This window comes from Molothrus ater, chromosome 7 (assembly GCF_012460135.2).
Source record: "Molothrus ater isolate BHLD 08-10-18 breed brown headed cowbird chromosome 7, BPBGC_Mater_1.1, whole genome shotgun sequence".
Taxonomy (NCBI): Eukaryota; Metazoa; Chordata; class Aves; order Passeriformes; family Icteridae; genus Molothrus; species Molothrus ater.
In genome coordinates this window covers 18,036,976-18,057,641 of record NC_050484.2, presented here as the reverse complement: position 1 = coordinate 18,057,641, position 20,666 = coordinate 18,036,976, and the positions used below count along the sequence as shown (strand labels likewise).

The 20,666-nt window shown below is 52.2% G+C and overlaps 2 protein-coding genes and 1 long non-coding RNA gene across 5 annotated transcripts; 1 reads left to right on the top strand and 2 right to left on the bottom strand.

Moving 5' to 3' along the window:
* On the top strand, nucleotides 1-2,679 carry DLX1 (distal-less homeobox 1). Of its 2 annotated transcripts, XM_036386475.2 has the most exons (4): nucleotides 1-562; nucleotides 1,069-1,268; nucleotides 1,630-1,783; nucleotides 2,177-2,679. In XM_036386475.2, exons 1-4 carry the CDS (start codon nucleotides 250-252, stop codon nucleotides 2,245-2,247), a joined length of 738 nt encoding a protein of 245 aa, XP_036242368.1. In that variant the 5' UTR covers nucleotides 1-249; the 3' UTR covers nucleotides 2,248-2,679. The 2 variants fall into 2 exon arrangements, with proteins under 2 accessions (XP_036242368.1, XP_036242367.1); XM_036386474.2 differs by lacking the exon at nucleotides 2,177-2,679 and having other exon boundaries at nucleotides 11-562; nucleotides 1,630-1,962.
* Nucleotides 2,680-4,831: 2,152 nt separating this feature from the next.
* On the bottom strand, nucleotides 4,832-6,225 carry LOC129046732 (uncharacterized). The gene is made up of 2 exons (XR_008508488.1): nucleotides 5,916-6,225; nucleotides 4,832-5,296 (listed from the first exon to the last, which is right to left on the bottom strand). It is a non-coding gene; the product is annotated as an uncharacterized LOC129046732 (long non-coding RNA).
* A 3,450-nt stretch (nucleotides 6,226-9,675) lies between these two features.
* Nucleotides 9,676-11,899, bottom strand: DLX2 (distal-less homeobox 2). 2 transcript variants are annotated; one of them, XM_036387315.2, is made up of 3 exons: nucleotides 11,453-11,899; nucleotides 11,067-11,254; nucleotides 9,676-10,794 (listed from the first exon to the last, which is right to left on the bottom strand). In XM_036387315.2, the coding sequence occupies exons 1-3, from the start codon at nucleotides 11,775-11,777 to the stop codon at nucleotides 10,480-10,482; spliced, it is 828 nt and encodes a 275-aa protein (XP_036243208.1). In that variant the 5' UTR covers nucleotides 11,778-11,899; the 3' UTR covers nucleotides 9,676-10,479. The 2 variants fall into 2 exon arrangements, with proteins under 2 accessions (XP_036243208.1, XP_036243209.1); XM_036387316.2 differs by having other exon boundaries at nucleotides 11,067-11,251.
* Nucleotides 11,900-20,666: the final 8,767 nt, after the last annotated feature.

Genomic DNA, 20,666 nt, shown 5'->3' with positions numbered 1-20,666 from the left:
ACGGACCAATCAGCTCCGCCGTCTCATGAATATTCATAGACTTGGCTGAGTCAAAGCTTTTAGGCGAGTTTGTGTAGATCTACAGCATCATGCTTAGACTTTTCAAAGAGACAAACTCCATTTTCTTATGAATGGAAAGTGAAAAACCCTGTTTCGCTTAAATTGGGTTCTTTCCTGTCCTGAGAAACACAACAGACCCCAAAAAGGCAAGCTGAAGAGAGAACACACACACAGACCAAGCGACAAGAAATGACCATGACTACCATGCCAGAGAGTCTAAATAGCCCCGTCTCAGGGAAGGCTGTCTTTATGGAGTTTGGGCCGCCCAGCCAGCAAATGTCTCCTTCTCCCATGTCCCACGGACACTATTCCATGCACTGTTTACACTCCGCGGGCCACTCTCAGCCTGACAGCTCGTACAGCACAGCTTCGTCCTTCTCCCGACCGCTGGGCTACCCCTATGTGAACTCGGTCAGCAGCCACTCGACCAACCCCTACATCAGTTCAGTGCAGTCCTACCCCAACAGCTCCAGCCTGACTCAGACCCGGTTAGAGGAGACAGGTAGGTGCACTCGGCTTTGGGGAGGGGGGGAGGGGAGGAGGGAAGGCAAGGCGGGAGGGAGGGTGTTGTATTAAAAAAAATCTATCGGGGGAAAAATTAAATTAAATTACAAAATATTAGTCAAGAGAGGCTGAGAATCACAGGGGACCAATACACAAAGCACACAATGCTTGGCTGGAAAAGAAACCAACCCAGATGTGCACGTATTAGTCTTCGTAATTATTTATTGCGTAGCGCTATAAACAATGTATGCAATTAAGGGTAATTAAACCTAAACTGCAGCCTGTAAAAATAGCAAACTTTCGCTGGGAAGAAGCCTGGGCTGCCATAATCGCCCGGAGCCTTTGTTAGCGTTACTCGAGCTTCACTTTTCTCCTTCTCATTATTGTTATTGTCGATGTTGCTGTTGTTATTGTTACTGCTGCTGCTGCTGCTATTACTGTTACTGCTATTATTGCTATTGCTGCTATTATTATTATTTATTCTGCGTCGTTTGTTGTTTGTAGGGGCCGAATCGGAGAAAAGCACTGTGGTAGAAGGAGGGGAAGTTCGCTTTAATGGGAAAGGGAAAAAAATCCGCAAACCCAGGACTATTTACTCCAGTTTGCAGCTACAGGCTTTGAACAGGAGGTTCCAGCAGACTCAGTACCTGGCTCTTCCCGAAAGAGCCGAGCTCGCAGCATCTCTGGGACTCACCCAGACCCAGGTACAGCTCCGACTGAGTCGGCCCCTCTCCTGTGTCCCCTCCGTGTCCCCACCGTCTGCGTGGGAGACCACACGCGTAAGGCGCACGGGTCACAGCCGTGGACAGCGGGGCCCGGGCGACACCCGTCCCGCCGCGGGGCGCTCCCGGTGCTGTGGAAGCCCCCGCAGAGCCCGCTGGAGTGGGCCCAGGGGCTCCTGCTGGGTGCCTTGGCGTCACAAAATAACACAGCAGTCGCGGGGGGCAATGAGGGAGAGAAGCTGGGGGGACCGCCGGGTGCGGGGATCCGTCGTGCCCTGGGAGGGACGGAGGGATGCTGGACCGTACGGAGGGATGCTGAACCCTGCTCCGTTCCCTTTTGCAGGTGAAGATTTGGTTTCAGAACAAGCGCTCCAAATTCAAGAAGCTGATGAAGCAAGGAGGGGCCGCCCTGGAGAGCAGCGCCTTGACCAACGGCAGGGCTCTCTCGGGCAGCTCGCCACCCGTGCCTCCAGTGTGGAATACCACCTCCGCCTCCGGTAAGGCCTCGTCGGGGACCCCGGGCACCTACATCCCCAGCTACACGTCGTGGTACCCTTCGGCCCACCAAGAAGCTATGCAGCAGCCGCAACTGATGTGATTATATATACGTTTTCCCCTAACGCAAGCACTATCGGTCCTGAAAATAATTAAAATTATTACAGGAAAAAAAAAAAAACCACCAAAAAACAAAAAAAACAAACAAAAGACCAAACCGAGACAAAAAAAAAAACCAAACAAACAAGCAAACAAAAAAAAAACAAACAGAAACTAAGTCAAATAAAAGGAAAGAAAAAAAAAAAAGAGGGGGAAAGAGAGAGAGAATTAAAAAAAAAAAAAAAAAAAAAGAAACCCAAGCAAACAAACAAACAGGAGGTCTCTTGCCCATCCAGCCATTAGGACGCTGCACGGTAGCTCGGTGCAGGAGAGCACAGATGTGATGCGGGCCGGTTCCCACCGCTGACAGCTGACGGAGCGGCCCCGAGCACCGCACAACAGCCTGGGAGCAGAGCGAGCGCCGGCCGCGGCTTTGTGGGACAATCAGAAAAAGATGTCTGGGGGGCGGGGAAGCCCTCTCCTCTGTCCTGTCTGTCTGTCTGTGTCTGTTGAAATGTAGGTCATTTATTTACTACTCCGATCTGACCGTTTCTTAAATTGCAAGGGGGAAGGAAGCTGTACAATTTACCAGAGCTTCTTTCCCGCGACATTTTCTGTACCTTTCACTATCCATCTGTATATTTTTTGTTGTTGTTAAAAGGGGAAGACAGGGGGTTTATTTATTGATTTAAATTACCACTATGAGAGTGCTAGAAACAAACTCAGCTTGCTGAGTGTACTGCTTGGACGCACAGTTTAAACAAAACCACAGACGCTCCGTCGTCCCGTTCCCCCCCCCTTCTCCCCGAATAAATCACCAGGAGCGAAGGATGCGATTTTAACTTTTACAGTAACTTTTATACTTCGCTACTGTGGAAAGTTTTGGTCCGAATGATTTGCATTTCTCGAGTATTTAACAAAGGAAATAAATGTACATTGTTTGGTACTCTGAAGTGGAATTGCAGCAGCTGCCGGCGCTTTGCTGAGGTGAAGCAAGGCGCAGAGGACGGAACGACAGCCCGGAGGGCGGCGGGGGGGACCCACCGGGAGGGCGGGCGGGCGGGCACACCCGCGCAGTCCCGGCGCGGCCTCCCCGCGCAAAGCCGGCCCGAAGTTGAAATGCACAAATCGACGTGCAGGAGCTACTCGCTGTACATATTTTATTCTTAATTATTATTATTATTGTTCTGTAAACATGTTGCACAAATTTAGCCTTTTTTAATTATTATTATAATTATAATTATTATTTCTGTTCTGTTTCGTGTGGCTGTAAAACATGATGCTTTGTGTACTGAGATCTTGACATTTTACTTGTGAAATTCGGAAAATGTGATAAACTGAGCTCGGTTGTGTTTAGTGTTCTATATGTCAAAGTTTAGTTTTATATTGAGAATGTTAACTTATTGCTTTGTATCTGGGGGAGAAAATGGAAAAAAACCCACACAAATCTTTGTACATAAGTTATAAAGTTTCTTTGAGACAGTAAAATTATGGTTTGGAAAAAGAGACACGCATGCTCCCTGTCCCGTAGCGCGGCCGACAGCGGGGTCCGGGCCGGGCTACGCGCTCCGCGGCGGGACGGCGGTGGCCGTGACCGGGAGGCGAGACGGAGGAGCGACGCGGCCCGGACAGGGCAGCCTGTCACCCGTGCGCCTAGCCGGGCCCAGTTAGGCGGCGGCAGCCTAACTCTGATGTTTAATCGGGGGACCTTCGGCGGAGGAGCCGCTCGGAGCCGGGGGGCAGCCGGGCACAGTTGCTGGGACGGGAAGGGGATGTGGTCAAGCCGTGAGAGCCCCGGCCCCCGTCCCAACAGCCAAGCCGGCTGCCTGCCCAGGCGTCCCCCGGGAGGCGAAGCTGTGCCGGTACCGCCGCGGTCATCCAGCCCCGGACTGAGCCGTGCCCGCTCCCCGGGCTGGCGCAGCGCCGGCGCAACCCGTGGCTATTGCTGGGGTGGGTAAAGCGCTACAGAGCGGAGGAGCCGGCAGCGGCTGGGCTCGGCCGGCTGCCGGGAGATCCCTGCTCGGGAGATCGGCTGTGCAGCCCCGCGGGGGCCACGCTCACTCGGCCCGAGGTTCGCGCCCACTCCCCGGTGCGCGGGGCCGGTGCACGGCCGGTGCAGCATCCGCCCAGCGCACACGCGGCGCGGCGGCCCGCGGGGTGCGGGATCACACACGGCAAACGCTCCGCGTTTCCCGCAGTGCCACGGCCCGAGTCTGGTCCCGAGCGGCCCGAAGTGCCGAGCGAGCGGGAGGGCTCCGCGGCCCCGCAGCGCCCCAGGACCCACACAGCTCCCGCGGCGGCTCTGCCGGTGACCAAACGCCTCTGACAGGGCCAAAAAGGGGTGGTCAAGCAGCTCGGAGGTCTTTAAAGATATATTAGCTTCTCCTAATTCAATAATGTCTTGCTAACAGTTCAAATAGAGAAATTATCAGTTTTCTCTCAGCGAGGCGGTCTTGAGTTAGAGGCTATTATAATTGTACATTTGAAAATGTTAATCTCAATACAGGCCTAATTAATTCTGCCTTGTTGCTGACAAGTAGTTCATCAAATATCTGATTCGAAGATTTTCATAATGAGGATATTAATTAAACTATGAATAATCCAAAGGTGCTTATATTGAAACAATACCTCATTACAATGATTAAGCTCTGATTTCGAATATTATACCTTTACCAATTGTCACCCGGCAAATACAACCTTATGGATGTGCCCGTAAATGGCAAAATGTAATTTTGGGATATATTTTTCCTTGTTGGGGGAAAAAAAAAAAGTGCCCCTCATTTTCAAACACTTCTGAAATAGGTTACACACAGCTTAATGATGATCAAAATGACTCTTTTCTGCAAAAAAAGACCCCAAAGTGCGCGTACAGCTGCAAACCCAAGAGGGTCAGCATCATTTCACTGTATTCTCTTCTTGATTACAAGCCGAGCCCATCAAACACAACATAATTACAGTAATTTCAGGTTTATTTATTCTAATGCAGTTTCCCCATCTCTCTGGTAATTATGAGCAATTTTTTCGCCCAGGGAATCTTTTTGCATTAACAAAAGAGATAACGCACTGAAAGCCAAATTTGCTGTGCATTGAGAAAAGCGAAGAAAAAAAAAAATAAAATAGGTGCGAGCTGCCATCTCTGCAATTCTCCTATATTGGAGCTCTGCAAATTGCTTGCAGGTGTATGGAGCAGAGCTGTCAATAGGAAGGGGCTTCCAAATTAGCAAATGCACAATGTTGAAGTAATGAAGACAGACTTAGCAAAATTGCCAAACAACAGATACCTCTTTAATATCTTCCACCCAAAAAGAAAAAGGGAAAAAAAAATCCCCTTGGAGTGTCCCTGCGAACCCCCTTGAATAGCTGGGGATGTTGTACATGTGTCAATCTAATTGCAGAGCACAGAGCGGCCCCTGAAACTAGAAAAAAATCAAATATCAGAGCCCAAGCCCGTTTGCATTCGGAATTTGCTCCCTTCGTTTGACAGAGGGGGATAAGAAATCCCCGCCGCCGCCCGCTCCACTCTCCCCGCTGCCGCCCTCCTAACCCCGCTCCTGCCGCCACCGCCACTCTCATGCCAGTGAAAAAGTGCCATGTCCCCCTCCGCACCGGCGCCTTTCCCGCCCGCCTCCCGGCTCGGGAGCGGGCAGTAACGCTCCCCTTCGCAAGGAACGGACAAACGCACACCACGAAACCACCGCCCAGAACGAGCGCCCGCCGGCGCCGGCAGCCCCCGGCAGCGCGGCAGTCCCGGGCGGCCAGTGCCCCGCGCCGCTCTGCCGGCGCTGGGCTCCGCGCTGCGGCGCGGCTCGGCCCGCGGGATGCCCCGGCGCGGCGCGGCTCGGCTCGGCCGTGCGCGGCATCCCCGTCGCCCGGCCCGCCGCCCCGCTCCCTTCCTCGCCCCGGTGCCGCCGGCGGGCAGTTTTGCGGGTAGACTGGGTCGGCGGAGCCGCCGGCGGTATTTCCCCCCCTCTCCCGGCCCGCGCCCCGTAGACTCACCTACCCCCGCGAGAAAGGAGCCTGTGTCGCCACCCTTACCTTCTGCCTCAGTCCCTGAGGCTCTGGGCACAAGTCTTTGCTTTACAACAAACCAAAGGACCGAACGCGGCTTTTTGCTACGAAAGTTAGAAGAACGAGAGAGTGTGAGACAGAGGGAGAGGATCGGGGAGGGAGAAAGAAAGCGAAAAAAAAAAAAAAAAAGAAGCCGAGCACAATAATAATATCCTGAGAGTGCAAATGTGGATTGAGATCCCCCAGAGATGCACATGCCTCTGAGCGCAGCAGCCTTTTTGCAGCTCTGCTCTTGCAGAATATGACTGAAATTTTCTGCTATATAGCCTCTGTCTTTATAGCTGATGAAAAAAATTGCAGATTATTAGCATAAATGTTTACTCTTCATTACGCTGATGACATTGTGCACTCGAGATCTTGGTAATCTTTGGGAAAATTATGAGTAATTTTTAAAAATTTTAAAGCAGCAGCAGTTACCATGCAATTCAGGCTAATTCTGCGTAGGCTCCGAACGGATATAATTATCGAGGAGTCAAGATGTTATGCTAAAAACTATGCATTGATATTCCCATTTATTATGTACATACAACTTTGACAATGTTGATGCTTGAAATAGCAGGAAATTGTCTTGCGCAAAAATTACAGTCCATATTAGGACATGTGAAATTGCGAAGAATTATATAGTAATTGCAGGCTTTCAGATGGGAGAGCCAGAATGCTCAAACTAGTGCAAATGTGGATAAAATTACAGATCAGAGCAAAAATTAGGGAAAAAAGGGGTCTGGGATTTTTCAAGTTGGCTATAGGATTCCGGAAGTGTCTAATGCCACATGATTGCTGCAGCTTTAGGGGAGACATTCATGCCTCAAATAACTCCTTTTGCCAGAGCCGCTTTAATTGAATTTCTCGTGCTTTCTCTTTTCACCGGGCAAATGAGTAAATTGCCTCCCCACGGTACAAGCCCGGCCGGCCCCGCCCGTGCTCCGGGGGGGCAGAGGGTGCTCCCTCGGCCGGGCGGCTGCCGTGCCGCCCTCCCGGACCAGGCTGGTCGCGGAACCGTCACTTACCCCGGTCGCCCCCCCGGGACCGGCCACTCTCGGCCGCTCCCCCGGCCCGGAGCCGGGACCAGGCCCGGCGGGGAGCGGAAGGGGGAGCCTCGGCGCTGTGACGTGGGGTAGAATCGTCCCAGAACCCCCACCAGGCTCCCTCCCTCGCTCAGCGGCCCTTCCCGGAGGGCTGCGGGGGCCGGGGCATCTCTCGCCCCCCGGTTATCCTGCTCGCCGCGGCTTTGGCCGGCTCCGGGAGGCCGATCCCCGTGCAACTTGTGAGAGGGACCGCGGTTCTCAGCGGTGCCTGCCCCGTCCCATCGGACAGGAAAAGAGCAGGAGAAAACAGGTTACAAACACACGCATATCTCTATACGTATGCATCTGCGGGGCGCGCGGGAGCGGCCGCACCGCGCCTCTGCATCCGCTGCTGTCGCCGACCCCCGCACGGTGTGAGCCGCATCTGGGATGCGAACAGCGGGGGAGATACGGACCCTGGGAGGGCTCTGGAGATGAGGGGATGCTGAAGGACGAAAAACCCCATCGCATACACCAGGTGTGGACAGCCCAGAGAGGACTGTGCCAGCAGACAGCAAATAAATAGTAATAAATAAATAAAAAATTACTAAATAACAGAAAGAAAGCGCGGAGGCTCCTGTATACTGGGTGTGGTGTGCTCTGCTCCCCGACCGCTTTGGGTAGGTCCCTGTCCCGTTGGGTAGGTCCCTCCCCCGTTGGGTAGGTCCCTGTCCCAGGGATCCCACGTAGCAGTCGGCATCCTGCCAGACCCCACGGAACCGAGCAACACCCCGCACCGCAACGCTACATCGGACTGGAGAGACCGGGCCAGGAGGGACCGGGGCAGATGTTTAGGGGGAACTTTATTTAACTGCGAGAAGCGCCTGTGGAAGCGGTGGGGCGGAGGGACAGGGAGGGAACGGGAATCGTCTCCATCCCGATCGTGGCCGGCCCCACGGCTTCCTCGTGCATCCCAGACGAGTGATTTAGCAAAACTTGTCACCTGCCAATGGGGTGTATCCCACTTTTCCCCCCGTTCCGCCCCCCCGTCGTAGCCCGCGGGAACACCGCGCTGCCGGGAACACAGCTCCTGCTGGACCACGGGGGCGTGGGGCTCCGCGGTGCTGCTCGCCACGCTGCCGCCCCGCTCCGTGCTCGCCACCCCGGCGCTTCGCCGTCCGCCAGCGGGGAAGTTTCTTCTCCCCGAGCTGGCGACTGAGGCCACTGCCACCAGTGGCCCGCGGCCGGCAGGAGGGTGAAGGAGGGGAGGGATACGGGATGAGTCGGCCCCTCTGTTTCTTGGGACGGTTCTGGACTCTCGTCCCCATCCTCGCCGCCTGGTCAGCGTCGGCACTGGAGGGCAGCTGCCTCTTTCCCCTTTGTCTCTCCCACTCCCTCCTCTCGCTTTCTTTGCACCCGACTCTCGTCTTCCAACATCCCCCCGTCATTCTTCGCTTTTCTTCATTCCTCCTTCGACCCCCGCCTCCCCTTGCCCCCAAGCTTTCCCCAAGCTCTCAGAAGCAATCTGCCCTCCCGCTTTCTCCCCTTCTTTCCCTCTCCCTCTTTTGCCCCTTCTTTCCCCCCTCCTCCCGACGTGTCTCGTTGTGAGGCCGCCCCCCTCCGCCTTCCCCGGCCCCGCCCGAGCTCCTCATGCCAAGGCAGAGCCTCGGCCAGGCTGGCCATTCCCGATCCCGGGCAAGCTGGCCCGAGCCTTCTTGTCTGCAATGGGATCTTCACCACGGCTCTCTCTCTCCGTGTCCCCTCCAGGAATGGCGGGGTCCTCGTGATAATGAAGGCCAGTGATCCCTTCTTTCCCCCGCTTTTGCATCTCCAGCAACAGTGCCTCCAGGGGTGCAGCCCTCAGGGTTACAGCTTGGGGGGGCACAGCCGGGAGGGGGCATCCGAGTGGGGCGGCCCCAAAGGGTGCAGCAAAGGTCATCGAAGTGAGGTTCAGCTCAGAGGGGTGCAAGGGAGCGTTCCAGAGGGTTACATCCTGGAGGGGTCCAGCCCTCGAAGGATGCATCCCATGAAGCTGCAACTTGGACGGGGTGCTGCCTGGAAAGGGGTTCAGCCTGGAGGGATGCTGCCCTTACGAGGTACATCCCAGAGGATTTCAGCTAGGCGGGATGAAGCTGAAGGGCTGCATCCCAAAGGGGAACATCTTGAGGGGTCCAGTCCTCAAGGGGCACATCTCAGAGAGAGTCCAGTCGGCGCCTCCAGCCCTCGAAGCACCCCAGAGGGGCTTGGGGCAGCCACCAGCTCTGGTTATAACCCATGCAGGTTACCGGCCTGGTTGCCATTGCCGGAGGGGCAAGGCGAAATGCCTCTGGGTCAAGGCTGCGCCCGAGGTGCAGCTCCGGGCACGGCGAATCCCGGGCACGGCCCTGCCCCAAACCCCTCCGGACAGCCACGGGAAGCTGTGAGACGGCAGCAGTCTGTCCCGGGTGAAATGTCGCTGGCGCCAGCAGGCGGGAGAGGGGGAAGGGGGGCGGCTCTGGGCTGCTGCAGGCAGCGCTGAGTGATTCATGGCCTCGCCAAGAAGACTGTCAGGGGCGAGATTTTATTGTAGACGGGAAAGAGGGGAAGGAGGAGGGAAATTGCGGGCTTGCGGCAACTCTTACAATGGGGAGGGGGCGGAGGGGACGCGACTCTCCCTCCCAGCGAACGCCCGGGTCCGAATCGACACCCTCAAATTTCCCCATCCCCCAAAAACTCAGCGTGGGCACCATGGAAACAATAATTTATTTAAATACTCTCTGCTTATTGTAAAAGAAACATTAATGAGTGTATAAGTTTTCCATAATAAATAACCAAAAATAATTTTTTTTTTTTCACGACGCTAGACATCAAAGAGATCAGGGGCATGTCAGTGGCTCGGTTGCCGCCGGCGAGGGAAGAGTGGAGGGGGGGCTGGAGAGGAGAGCTCGCTGCGGCTGGCGCCCGACGCGCGGAAGCTCCGTCGGGGCATGAAACCAGCCCGGAGGCAGCGTACTGGTGGGAGCCGTACCGGCACCACCGCCTGCGACCGGCCCCTGCCCCCGTTTCGTTCACGGCTAAAACGGATACCTCAAACACGGGAGGCTTCTGTTTTAAATCTTATAAAAATTATTTATCTTTTTTTTTTTTAATAGTTTTATTTTTTAAATCCCCAGCATCAACGTGAGGTTATCCGCAAAGGCACCTGTCAACTTTAAAAAAATAAAAAGTAAAGTTAACCAGAGTTCTGCACCGATGGTTTGATGAAAATGCCGGGGAAGAGGAGGAAGATAGACGGAGAGGAGGGAGGGAGGTGAGTACTTGTTTCGCAGCGTGGTTGTTTTCACGGCGGGAGGGAGGGAGGACCCCACGGGGCCGAATGCACACGGGCCCCGCCGGCGGCGGCAACGGGGCGGGACGGGGCGCGGAGCAGTTCCTCTCCGCCGGGATGGCCGAGGTCGGAGCCAGGCTTCACCAAAACACCAGTGCTGTACGTCGGTGCCCCGCGGCTGCCGGGTGCGGCCCGCGGGCTCAAGTCTCTACTACAGCGCCTAGAAGATGTTGCCGCTGCCGTGGTGATGCGGGGGCTGCGCCGGCTGCGGGAGGGGAGCGGCCGCCGGCAGGTGCGCCGGGCCGGCGGGGGCCGGCGGGTACCACGAGTAACTACCGAGGAAGGCGGCGGCGGGGCTGGGGCTGGCGGTGCCGGCGCCGCCCGCGGTACGTGGGTGCGGAGCGAAGTCCCAGGCGGGAGGCGAGGAGGGAGACGGTGGCGAAGAACTGCGGCGGGGAGGCGGCTCCGCTGGGATCTCTCCGCTTTTCCACATCTTCTTGAACTTGGAGCGGCGGTTCTGAAACCAGATCTTTACCTGCGGGGAAAGGGGCGTCAGGCGGCCGCTGCCTCTGCGGCGCCTTCCCGGCGCCCAGACCGCCCGCGACGGGGCAGGGACGCGCAGCTTTCGCAGCCCCGAGCACTCCCGGCGCTGCCTCAGCGGCGCTGCCGCTGCGCCTGCACTCCCACCCCGGGCCGTCGAGGCGCCATGGGCCGGCCTTCCTCCCACACTCGCACCCGACTCGGCGGAGGGCGACAGGCCCCGGCGGGGCGGGACGTGCCCGGGACCCCGCGGCGGAAGAGCCTTACCTGCGTCTGGGTGAGGCCGAGGGAGGCCGCCAGCTCCGCTCTCTCGGGGAGGGCGAGGTACTGGGTTTTCTGGAAGCGCCGCTGCAGAGCCGCCAGTTGGAAGCTGGAGTAGATGGTCCGGGGCTTCCGGACTTTCTTCGGTTTCCCGTTCACGATCCTGATCTCCGGCTCGCAGTCTTCCTTCTCTGCTGCGGCAGAAACGGCAACCCCAGTGAGGCGAGGCGCCCCCGCCACCTCGGGCCCTGCTCGCAGCTCGGCATCACCGCCCTCCCCGTCGGGGCGAGCCGCCGGGAACAAGCGCTCTCCCGGCCCACCCCGTGTCCAGAGCCCCGATCGCCGCCTCGCCAGGCTCACCGAGCCGTCCCCCACGCAGGGCTCGGACGTACCAGAGTCATTGTTGGCTGGGGAGGCCCTGCTGCCGTAGGGCCCGTAGGAGCCGTAGGCGCCCCCGTAACCCACGTCGTAGGCGGCCTTGGCAGAGTAGGGGGCGGTGCCGCCGCCCGCGTAGGGGTAGGAGCTCACGGGGCCGTAGGGCGGCCCGCCCGCTGCCCCGTGCTGCTGGTTGGTGTAGTAGCTGCTGTCGGTGGCCGTGGAGACGGGCAGCGTGGGGGACTCCTGCGGCTTGTGCAGGCCGCCGTGCTGGTGGTAGCTGCCGGCGGAGATCTGGCTGGTGTGCATGTCCGGCATCAGACTCTCCAGCACCCCCGTCATCCCGCGCCCCCGCCCGCCGGGGCACGGGTCGCCGCCCCGCGGCCGTCCCCACCGGGGGCAGGCGGTCAGAGCCGCGCCACCATGGCGAGCCTCGCCGCGCTCCGCCGGGGCGGTGCAGCCGCGCTCCCGCCGCCGCCAGCGGGACGGACTGTGCGCGCCGCGCGCCGCCGGGACGGCATTTAACACCGGTCACGTGGCGCGGCGTACGTCACCTAGCAACAGCCAATGCGGAGCCCGCCCGCGCCGGTGCCCCGCGGGCTCGCGGAGTGCGGGACGGGAGCGGCGCCGGCCGTGGGGACGAGCGGCCGCGGGGTCGCCGGGGACCGGGACCTTCCCCGTTGTATGCCTCAGGCTGCTGCACCTTTCTTTGGTTGGACGGGGCGGTCCGATCCGCACCAGCGAGTGCTCGGCGCCGCGGCTCAGCCCGGTCGCTTCTGCCGTGCTGTGTCTCTGATGTGTGCCCCCGTCTGGCCGGCAACCCCAGGGAAAGATCCACGCATCGGTCCCCCCTAAGCGGCATCCCCACGCGGGTGGAGCTGGGCGGCCGCGTTTGGGATCCCTCTCAGTTATTGTGCCCCCGGGAGAGCGTGCACATCGCGGAAAATCAGTAACCCGCTCTCTGTGCCAGAGTGGCAGAGCTTTCCAGTGAAATCTCCGTAACATTACACGCGGAGGGGCGACATTCTGCCTAGCACGCGTTTTGTACAGCAATTGCTGACGGCGCCCACGGGACGTCCTTCCACGCGGCAGTCCTAATGCAGCCCAGGCACAACGGCAGGGCCGGAGGTGCCAGGCACCCGCGAGCAGCCGCTTGTCTTCCTGCCCTGTCCGCTGGCGGTCGCACCAAGGCCGTCGGGGCCGGTTGCCAGTCGGGTACGGCGGCGCTGCCCTTGGCCGCCCTCTGCCGGGGGCAGAGCCGCGGGGCAGCAGCCGGAATGGTGTCTCAGGTGCGCTGAGTAGCGCTTCGGAACTGATTTTTACTCTTGTATGTTATTTTCCTCGCTCGACTGTCCCGCCGCGGAGCCGGGCCGCCTGCCAGGGACCGCGTTCCTTTCGCTGGGAGAAGGATCCCGCGCTGCCGGCGGCTGCCCCGCGCGGTGCGGCCGCGTCCTTGCGGGAGTCTCACGTGTGTTCAGCGCGGGCAGGGAGGGAGGCGGCACTGGTGCGAGGGTGGCTGCAAATGTTACCACAAAAAGGTAAAAAGGTAACAAAAAAAAAAAAAAAAAAAAAAAAAAGCGTCCGGCCGCCGTCGTGTTATTCGCAAGGGCCGGGGGGGTACGTGGCGTACCTGGCGAACCCCGCGCGCCCTGAGCCCGCCCTGCCTCGCGAGCCCGCGCGTGCCCCCTCAGGCCCCCTCCTCGCGCTAGTCCCGCCCTGCTCCGCCCGGCGGGGGCCGCTCCCTCACGGCGCCGGTGCCGGTGCCGGGCATCCCGCTCCCGCCCCGGGCCGGCCTCGCCCCGGCGTCGGCCGCTTTGAAGAGGTCTGTGGCTGCAGCCTGATCGTGGAATCTGTGCCTGCGGGGTGGCGGCTTTGCGGCCAGCGCAGATGCGTGAGGCTGGCCCTGGTCGTCTGCCAGCGGCAGGTGGGCCCGTGAATGGGGCTGCGGGCGATGGGGCGCTCGGCTGAGGCGGCGCTGAGCCCCGGGCGCGGCCTCCGCGGGAACCGACGTGCCCAGAACCCGTGATAACGTTATCCCGTTATCCGTGATAACGCCGCGACCTGGCGGCCGGCCCTGCTGGGCAGCGGGGCCCGGAGGGACCGGAGCAGCGGCGGTCACGGAGAGCTCGGTGCCCGCAGCAGTGGCTCTCGTGCTGCTGACTCTCCCAAGTATAGCTGGTGCTTAGTGCAAAAGAAAAGCGCTTTCTGCAATCGGCACTCTGATCCCAAGGCGTCTTTGTAGGACTGTTTCTGTCCATCGCTGGATGAAGGCCGGCAGTCTGAAAAAGCCACTGGCTGGCACGGGAGAGGGGCGGACAGCGTTTGGTGGCTGTCAACAAGCAGCAGGACAATCAGCTACCCTTCATTAGTCACGTTTTGAAGTGTGTGAGATAGTTTAAAAAATACAGAGGTGAAAGGACACTTCATCTCATACTGAGGATCTAATTAAGCAGTGCTATATAGCATGTACATGGTGATCTGTACAAAAAGCAAAGGGCATGATTTTGTTTTGTTTGCCTCAGCTTATATGAATAGTCTTTCTTGTGCAAGTTGTTCCTCATAAGTTGATGCAGGGCTTACAAATTTAAATGAATTGTCAAATGATAGCTGCTCCAAAGTCTTACAGCTTTGTTTCTGCAGTTTGTTTTGCCTATGTGGAGGCACAGACTTGATGGAACGACCACTGGCATTTATTTTGCATTTATTTACTTTGCATTTATTCACATGGCTGATCTTGTATATCTGATTTTGTTATTTCTAATTTACTTGAGCCTTTCTTGTGAGGTGGTTGTTTTAAACACCAACTTGTATAAATAAAGGCATGATTAAGGGAGAGATGACATCAGGCAGCAGGAAGGAAGGAGAAAGGTTTGTTTTAGGTGAGAGAAAACTTGACTACGATGAATATTTTACAACACACTTCTCTGAGTCAGTCATAGTTTTATCAGGAGTTAAAAAAATAATGGCATTAGGCTGGCCCAGTGTTTATGTGTTTTCATGTTCTCGTGTTGAGCTAATAATTTTAATTCTGCTTTTTTGTCCTTGCTTTGGGAATTGTGAATATTACATGGCTGGGTAATTAGAAGAGACACAGAGAGACTGGGGAGTGAGGGAAAAATCGGAGGAGAGTAGGAGTGTTTTGTGTAGCTGCTGTTCATACTCGGCAATCCTGCTTGGTTTTGGTGTAACAGATCATGTGTTATTGTTTATATCCCGTGAGAAGGAATGTTTGTATGATACAAAATATACATCTTACACACATTGGTCATTCAGTTGCATGTGGGAGGATGCTTGCCTTCTTGCTGCAGAGCACTTCAGTGGTGAAAAGTTTTGGTCATAAAGTTTATCTGAATATACAGCACTTACTGCTAGAGGCAACAAAACTATTGAGCTGGCTTTGTTGTTGTTGACTTGTTTTAGAAGCATCCTCATACTGACTGTGGGCATATTTAGTTTATGAAGTATGGTAAGCACAGTGTGTATAAACATCAGTCTTCAAAGTCATCATCTCCAGCTGGTCAGCTTGTATTAATTTCTTATTATTTTTAAAAAAGGCAGTCGTATGTAATTCATAGAAATGGCTATGGTAACTCCAGGCTAGTATATTTTGTTTGATTTTTTTATTAACTATTATTCCTATGATTCTCTCCCTGAAATAGACTTTGTGTGAGAAAAATGTGAAAACACTTTAGGGCTGGTATCCTGACTCAATATATGTGGTATAGATTTAACCTAAGGATCAATGGAACAAGTTGTTACGCAGTGTTTTATCTCAAGTTTCACTTGAAGAGAATGGCACTTAACATTAAGAATGAGGTTAATTTTTAATCTGCTGTATTTTTAAATATTATTTTACCCATTAGGATCCACATTTGGCCAAACTATTTCACTTACTTCAGCAAGAATGTGGTGAATCCTAAGAGATGGGCCTATTATTTCTCATAATATTGCACAAAAGTAGTTGGACAGTAGTCTCTACTGCAGTGGCATGTTAACAAGTATGGATTTCTTTCCATGGCAAAGGGAAATGCTTTTCAGTGGATTTATAGTGATATAATGCATGGTGTAGTTCTGAGTATTTGCCTTAATAATTGAAGAGTAATATAATCATGTGCCAGATGAAGCCATGAGGAGGGTTTATGCTTGCACTGTACCTATGAAATCTGGTATTACACTCGAGAGTGATGGGAACAGTTCAGTCTTCCTTTTTGAGGGATTAAGTGTATCGGCTTTTGGGAAATTGTACGAATCTTTTCAACACCCTTCCGTAAGCTTGCTACCTGCTGTGCTTAGTTTCAGAATCCAGCATTATCATTTTCCTCTCTAAAAACTGTTTCTTGTCTCATTCATCTGTACATCAGATTACTTCATTCCAAAAATCACATAACTTCTGAGAAGAATATGCCCCCTTGTGTGGCTCCCTGAGGATTCCTTTCTTAGCCCCTTGTTGTAAACAGCTTATATGAGCGTGACATGAGACATGGGTTCTGTAAAATCCTTTCAGAGTTGTTTATTAAGCTGTCTTGGTCTCAGATTATCTTTTTCAGTGATGATTCACTGGCAGCACAGCACCTTTCTTCAGCAGAAATCTGGAGCACTAACTGTGACTTTTAATAGTGGATTAGTCTGGTGTTATTTAGCACAGGTGTTTCTCAGCTGTTGCCTTGTACAGTGTTGAGGAAGTGCACAGCCTAATGCATTGGGGTGAATGTCTAATATCAGCACATTCTTGGTTCTAATAATTGCTGCAGATGCTTGGTGTGGGAAGGAAGGTCTGTGTGCAGAATGTGAAGGCAGTAGAGCAGCAGTCCTTGTGGGTTTTGGGAATAAAGGAGAGCATGCCCAAACAGTCCCTCCTGCCTCCTTTAAGACTGAAATTCTACCTTGTTCTGCAGTAGGGCCCTTGGACATGTTCTGATCATCTCTGGGGCTTCCAGTTTTTTTTTCTTTACCAGATGTAAGTAATACTACTGACAAAACCCAAAAACTGTGTGCTTTTTCATGGCTTTGTTGAGTGGTTGTTTTTTTTTTTTTTTTTTTTTCTTAATAGAATGAGATTGGTAGAATAGCTAGAAAGGAATTGTTTCAGTGGTGTTTTGTGGGACTGTTAACTGGCCAGAGGTTAGGCAAGTGGTACAGGGCAACTGCTTGTGAGCCCACTTTATGTGGATTTGAGCACACTCAGGTTCAGCCAATAGGAAAATCTGTCAAAAGTGTTTTGTGTGTGAATATTTAGATGAAACAAAAATCTTTAGTAAGAGCATGCAGAAAAATGCTTTCAAGATGAATCATTAGATAATTTCTAATATTGCTGTAGATGGCAAGTGTGAGAGAAGCTGAGAGGCGTATTTTGTGGGAGCAGATTTAAGCTGAGTTGATCAGTTGTATCATTTTGAGCTCTTGTTTTTGCACAGGTAGTAGAGACATTTTATTTTTCCTTGACTATAACGTCTGTACAACCTTTACTTGTGCAGTCTAAGCACAGTTTAAGCAAATTTCAACACTGAGAATAACCTAGACTGCTTTGGTGTTAGCTTAAATGTGATTATTTTAAAGGTTCAGTGTAGTGGACAATGGTGTTTGGATCCCAGAAATGCTACATCACCTCAGTGTACTGGATGAATTTTGATTTGTAGTGCCAGTGAACTGTCAGTGACTGTCTGAGGAGTGTGCTCTCTTCTGCAGGATCTTGTTTGAGCTGACACCTCCTATGACTGGCAAATAATAAAGTCTGTTCCTGATGGAAAACATTAATATCTTGCTTGGAAGGATGAGATGTGTGTTTTGCTTTAAAGAAGATATGTACAAGAACAAATCTTGTAAATGGATTATACAGCTGCAAAGTACCTGGGACAAATTCTAGATTGCTACATTCCCATCTGGAATGCTGCACTAAATTGACTCAAATGCTGGACCATGCAAACTGCAGAGCCTCTTCGTGGGAATACTTGGACGTATGCTCTGGGATTTGGCACTGGCTATTCCCAGCCTTTGTAGGCATCTTAAGTAGAAATTATTAATTGCTCAAAATTGGATATTTAAAGAAAATCTTCTTCTTTCCAGTAGTGAGAAAATATGCACATACAAACCTTAAAAATTAATCGGTTTTGAAGTTAATTTGCTTTTTTTTTTAAGTGGTGAAGTAAATGTGATCAGAAGTGATTGTGTTGCTATGACATTAACTGGTGAAGCCACAGCTGTCCCATGAACTGGCTGGGGGACCTTTTCTTTGGGCTGTGTAGCTGAAGTCTGTTGTGTAAATATGGAAAGAGTGGGAGTTTTGGGCAGTGAATTGTCTGTGAGGAGTGCTCAATCTCATAATCTGCACACATATCTATCTTGAAACTGTTCCTCCTTGGAAGGAAAGGGGTGAAAGGAACTGTGTTCAGGTTCACAAGAGTTACTGCCTTTTGTTTTCTTATGGTTGCTTCACATACAATATTGGCAGGTGATTTGCACATGTATTTAATCTCGTAGTATTTTTCCTGTTGGCAGAATGCCTAGATCTAAGAAATACATGCTTTTATGAACACTGCTGTACATCTAAAGAAATTAAATTAGAATGTTGCTTTTTACCTGTATGCATGTCTGTCAGGGGTTAGTGTTGTCACCTAAGGAGTTCAAGTTCCTTAATTTTTTTTTTTCTTTTCAGCTTGGAAGCTAAGAAAATATCTAAGAAGAAAAGATCTTAAAAAATGAGAGAGTAGAGCAACTGCAGACATAAAGTGGTGGTAAATTAACTAAGTAAATTCTATTGCCTTCAGGTCCTCTCGTGACTCAGTCTTATGTGACTTTGCATGTAATTTGCAAAAGTAGTTGAAAAATTGATTAAGAATAATGTGAACATTAACGTGTAAAAAATCTAAGTGGCCACAGGGTGTCCCCACTGTTCTATGCTGATGCATCCTGATAGGCCATTTATTCTGTAGTGCAAAGCTTGATAAACATCTTAAATATGCTATTTTATATGCTGTACGTTTTAGCATTTGTCTTTATATTTCCAGTGCTTATTTGTCAGGGCAACCAATTAACATCTAGTCTGATGGAGGGAGAATGGGAAAAAAGGAATTGCTTTGCTCGGTTTGTTTGCTTTAGGTCTGAGTTCTCTTTTAATTTCCAAAGATTGGGTGTGGACAAGACTTGATTTTTCTGAAGTAACAGTTTTTCATTACATGTGAGTGTAGTTTGTTTACTGAAATTAGAATAAGAATTTATTCAGAAAGATAGTTTTCTGTCCACTTTTAAAAGCCTGCCACAGAGGTTTGCGTGTTGACCAAGAAAGTGAAGTTACATGCTTATCTAAGGACTTGTCTGAATAACATTGGTGGCATCAAATTAAGGGATGACAGTGTTTTTGGGCTCTTAGGGTAGTTTACTTTAGAAATGGTTGAATTTAAGCAGAAGGGAGGCATTCTGCACAATAAATGCATCCAAGTGGGAAGCTGGTGCAGAGAACAGCTACAGTAGTAAAACTTACACCCTGACTTCTGAAGAGTGTATGTGTCCCAAAACTCTGAATGTACAGTATGTGATGGATCAGACTGTAGCTGATACTGCACAAGGATTTGTGCTCCACTCCTGCAAGTGTTCAAGGCCGGGTTGGACAGGACTTAGCACAGCCTGGTCTGGTGGAAGGTGTCCCTGTCTACAGCAGAGGTGTTGGGACTAGATCATCTTTAAGGTCCCTTCCAACCCAGACCATTCCATAATTCTCTAAAAAGTATAAAGCATAAGGAGCTCTGTGTTAGGGCTTGGACTTCATATTTTACTAAGACCATGCTATTATACATGGAAGCTGATGTTTTCCTGAGGAATTCTTCATAGCTACATTAACTATATCCAGTTGCCTTAGACTTTCAGCACCTCTGAAAATCACAAGATGTCTTTTTAAGTCAGATAGTATTTGAGATGAGAAACAATTACGTTTTGGGCAGCCTGTTGTGTCTGAAGAAAAAGCTGATTACTAAGTAAATAAAACTTTGACAGTGCTCTTGGAACCAAAAGGCTGCAGTTGCAATACAGTGTGTGCAAGGTACGCGTGGGCTGGAATTGATGCATGGGTGACTGAACTGTTTAAGCTTTGCATGGTCAGGTTTTGTAAGGAGCCTGCAGTGCTAACAGTCGGGAATCTTGTATGGATCTTAGTGCTTGGAAGAATGAGCTGCATTGCTAAGTGCACTGCAGCAAAGGAAAGGGTACCTTACAAACAGGGGATTTTTTAATGCTCTGATTGAAGAATTATGAGCAGTTGCTCCTGGACAATGTGAGACAGCACATATTGGAGGAATAATGCTTGCTTCATAATACTCTTTGTGTCCCCTTGGTTGCTGTCTTCTTTTTTTTTTTTTTTTTTTTGTCCTGCATACGCATACCTTCCTGGAAGGGGGAATAATTAGTGCAACTTTTCAAAGAGAGAGCTAGCTGCCCAGAGGTTATGAATTTTCTCATTTTCTCATTCCCTGGCAGGAATGAGGCAGGAGATGGAATACCTTCCTAGGTGGGTTCAGGTTATGTTCCCCATCTCATTTGATACATTTGTCCCTGTAAATGGTTAGGAGTAGGCAGCAATAAGAAATGTCATCTCAGGCCCTGTATGTACAGTATGGCCACGATGGCATGACTCTTTCAGCTTTGTGTGTGTCTTTGTGGCAGAGGAATGCAGTGGTGCTGTGGTTGGAGTATAGCAGCTCTCAGCTTGCTGTGGTAATGGGGATTTGGATATTGCTGTCTCTGACCTGAGGAAATGTGTGCCATGTCCTCACATGTCTAGCCTGACTTTGGGAAAGAAAGACTGAGTGAGGAACATTGCATGTCCAGGTGATTTGCCTTCAGGCTAGGTGGTCCAGTCTTGATAAAAGCCCAGGAGCAGAGACAGATAGGAAGGTGTGTTCATAGCCAGGAGAAAAAAGTCAGGAGAAAAAAATTTCTCCCAGGAGATGGCACATTTCCACTAGGTTTGTGAGAACACAGCTGTGTTGGCAGGCAGACTCCAGCCCCCTAGGGGGTCTGAGAAGGAAATGCTGTCTTTCATCTTTCATTCATCCATCCATGAAACCAGACCTCTCCTGGAAAACTCTGGGATGGTAAAATAGGTATGAAAGGAAGCATTCCACTAACTGTTAACTAGTTGTGGCTGCCAGTTGGTACTTACTTAACATACCTGTACATGTTAAATTCTGTTATTATATCAATGCTTGGGAAGCTGGAGAGGGGAATGGGAAGGAGAGAGCA

Excerpts from the sequence above, each read along its gene's own strand:
- DLX2 (XM_036387315.2), bottom strand. The coding sequence starts at position 11,777 with ATGACGGGGGTGCTGGAGAGTCTGATGCCGGACATGCACACCAGCCAG. Across the intron at positions 11,255-11,452 it reads CCCAGCCAACAATGACTCTG|CAGAGAAGGAAGACTGCGAG; the intron begins GTACGTCCGAGC and ends TTTCTGCCGCAG. Across the intron at positions 10,795-11,066 it reads TCGGCCTCACCCAGACGCAG|GTAAAGATCTGGTTTCAGAA; the intron begins GTAAGGCTCTTC and ends CTTTCCCCGCAG.
- DLX1 (XM_036386474.2), top strand. The coding sequence starts at position 250 with ATGACCATGACTACCATGCCAGAGAGTCTAAATAGCCCCGTCTCAGGG. Across the intron at positions 563-1,068 it reads GACCCGGTTAGAGGAGACAG|GGGCCGAATCGGAGAAAAGC; the intron begins GTAGGTGCACTC and ends TGTTGTTTGTAG. Across the intron at positions 1,269-1,629 it reads TGGGACTCACCCAGACCCAG|GTGAAGATTTGGTTTCAGAA; the intron begins GTACAGCTCCGA and ends TCCCTTTTGCAG.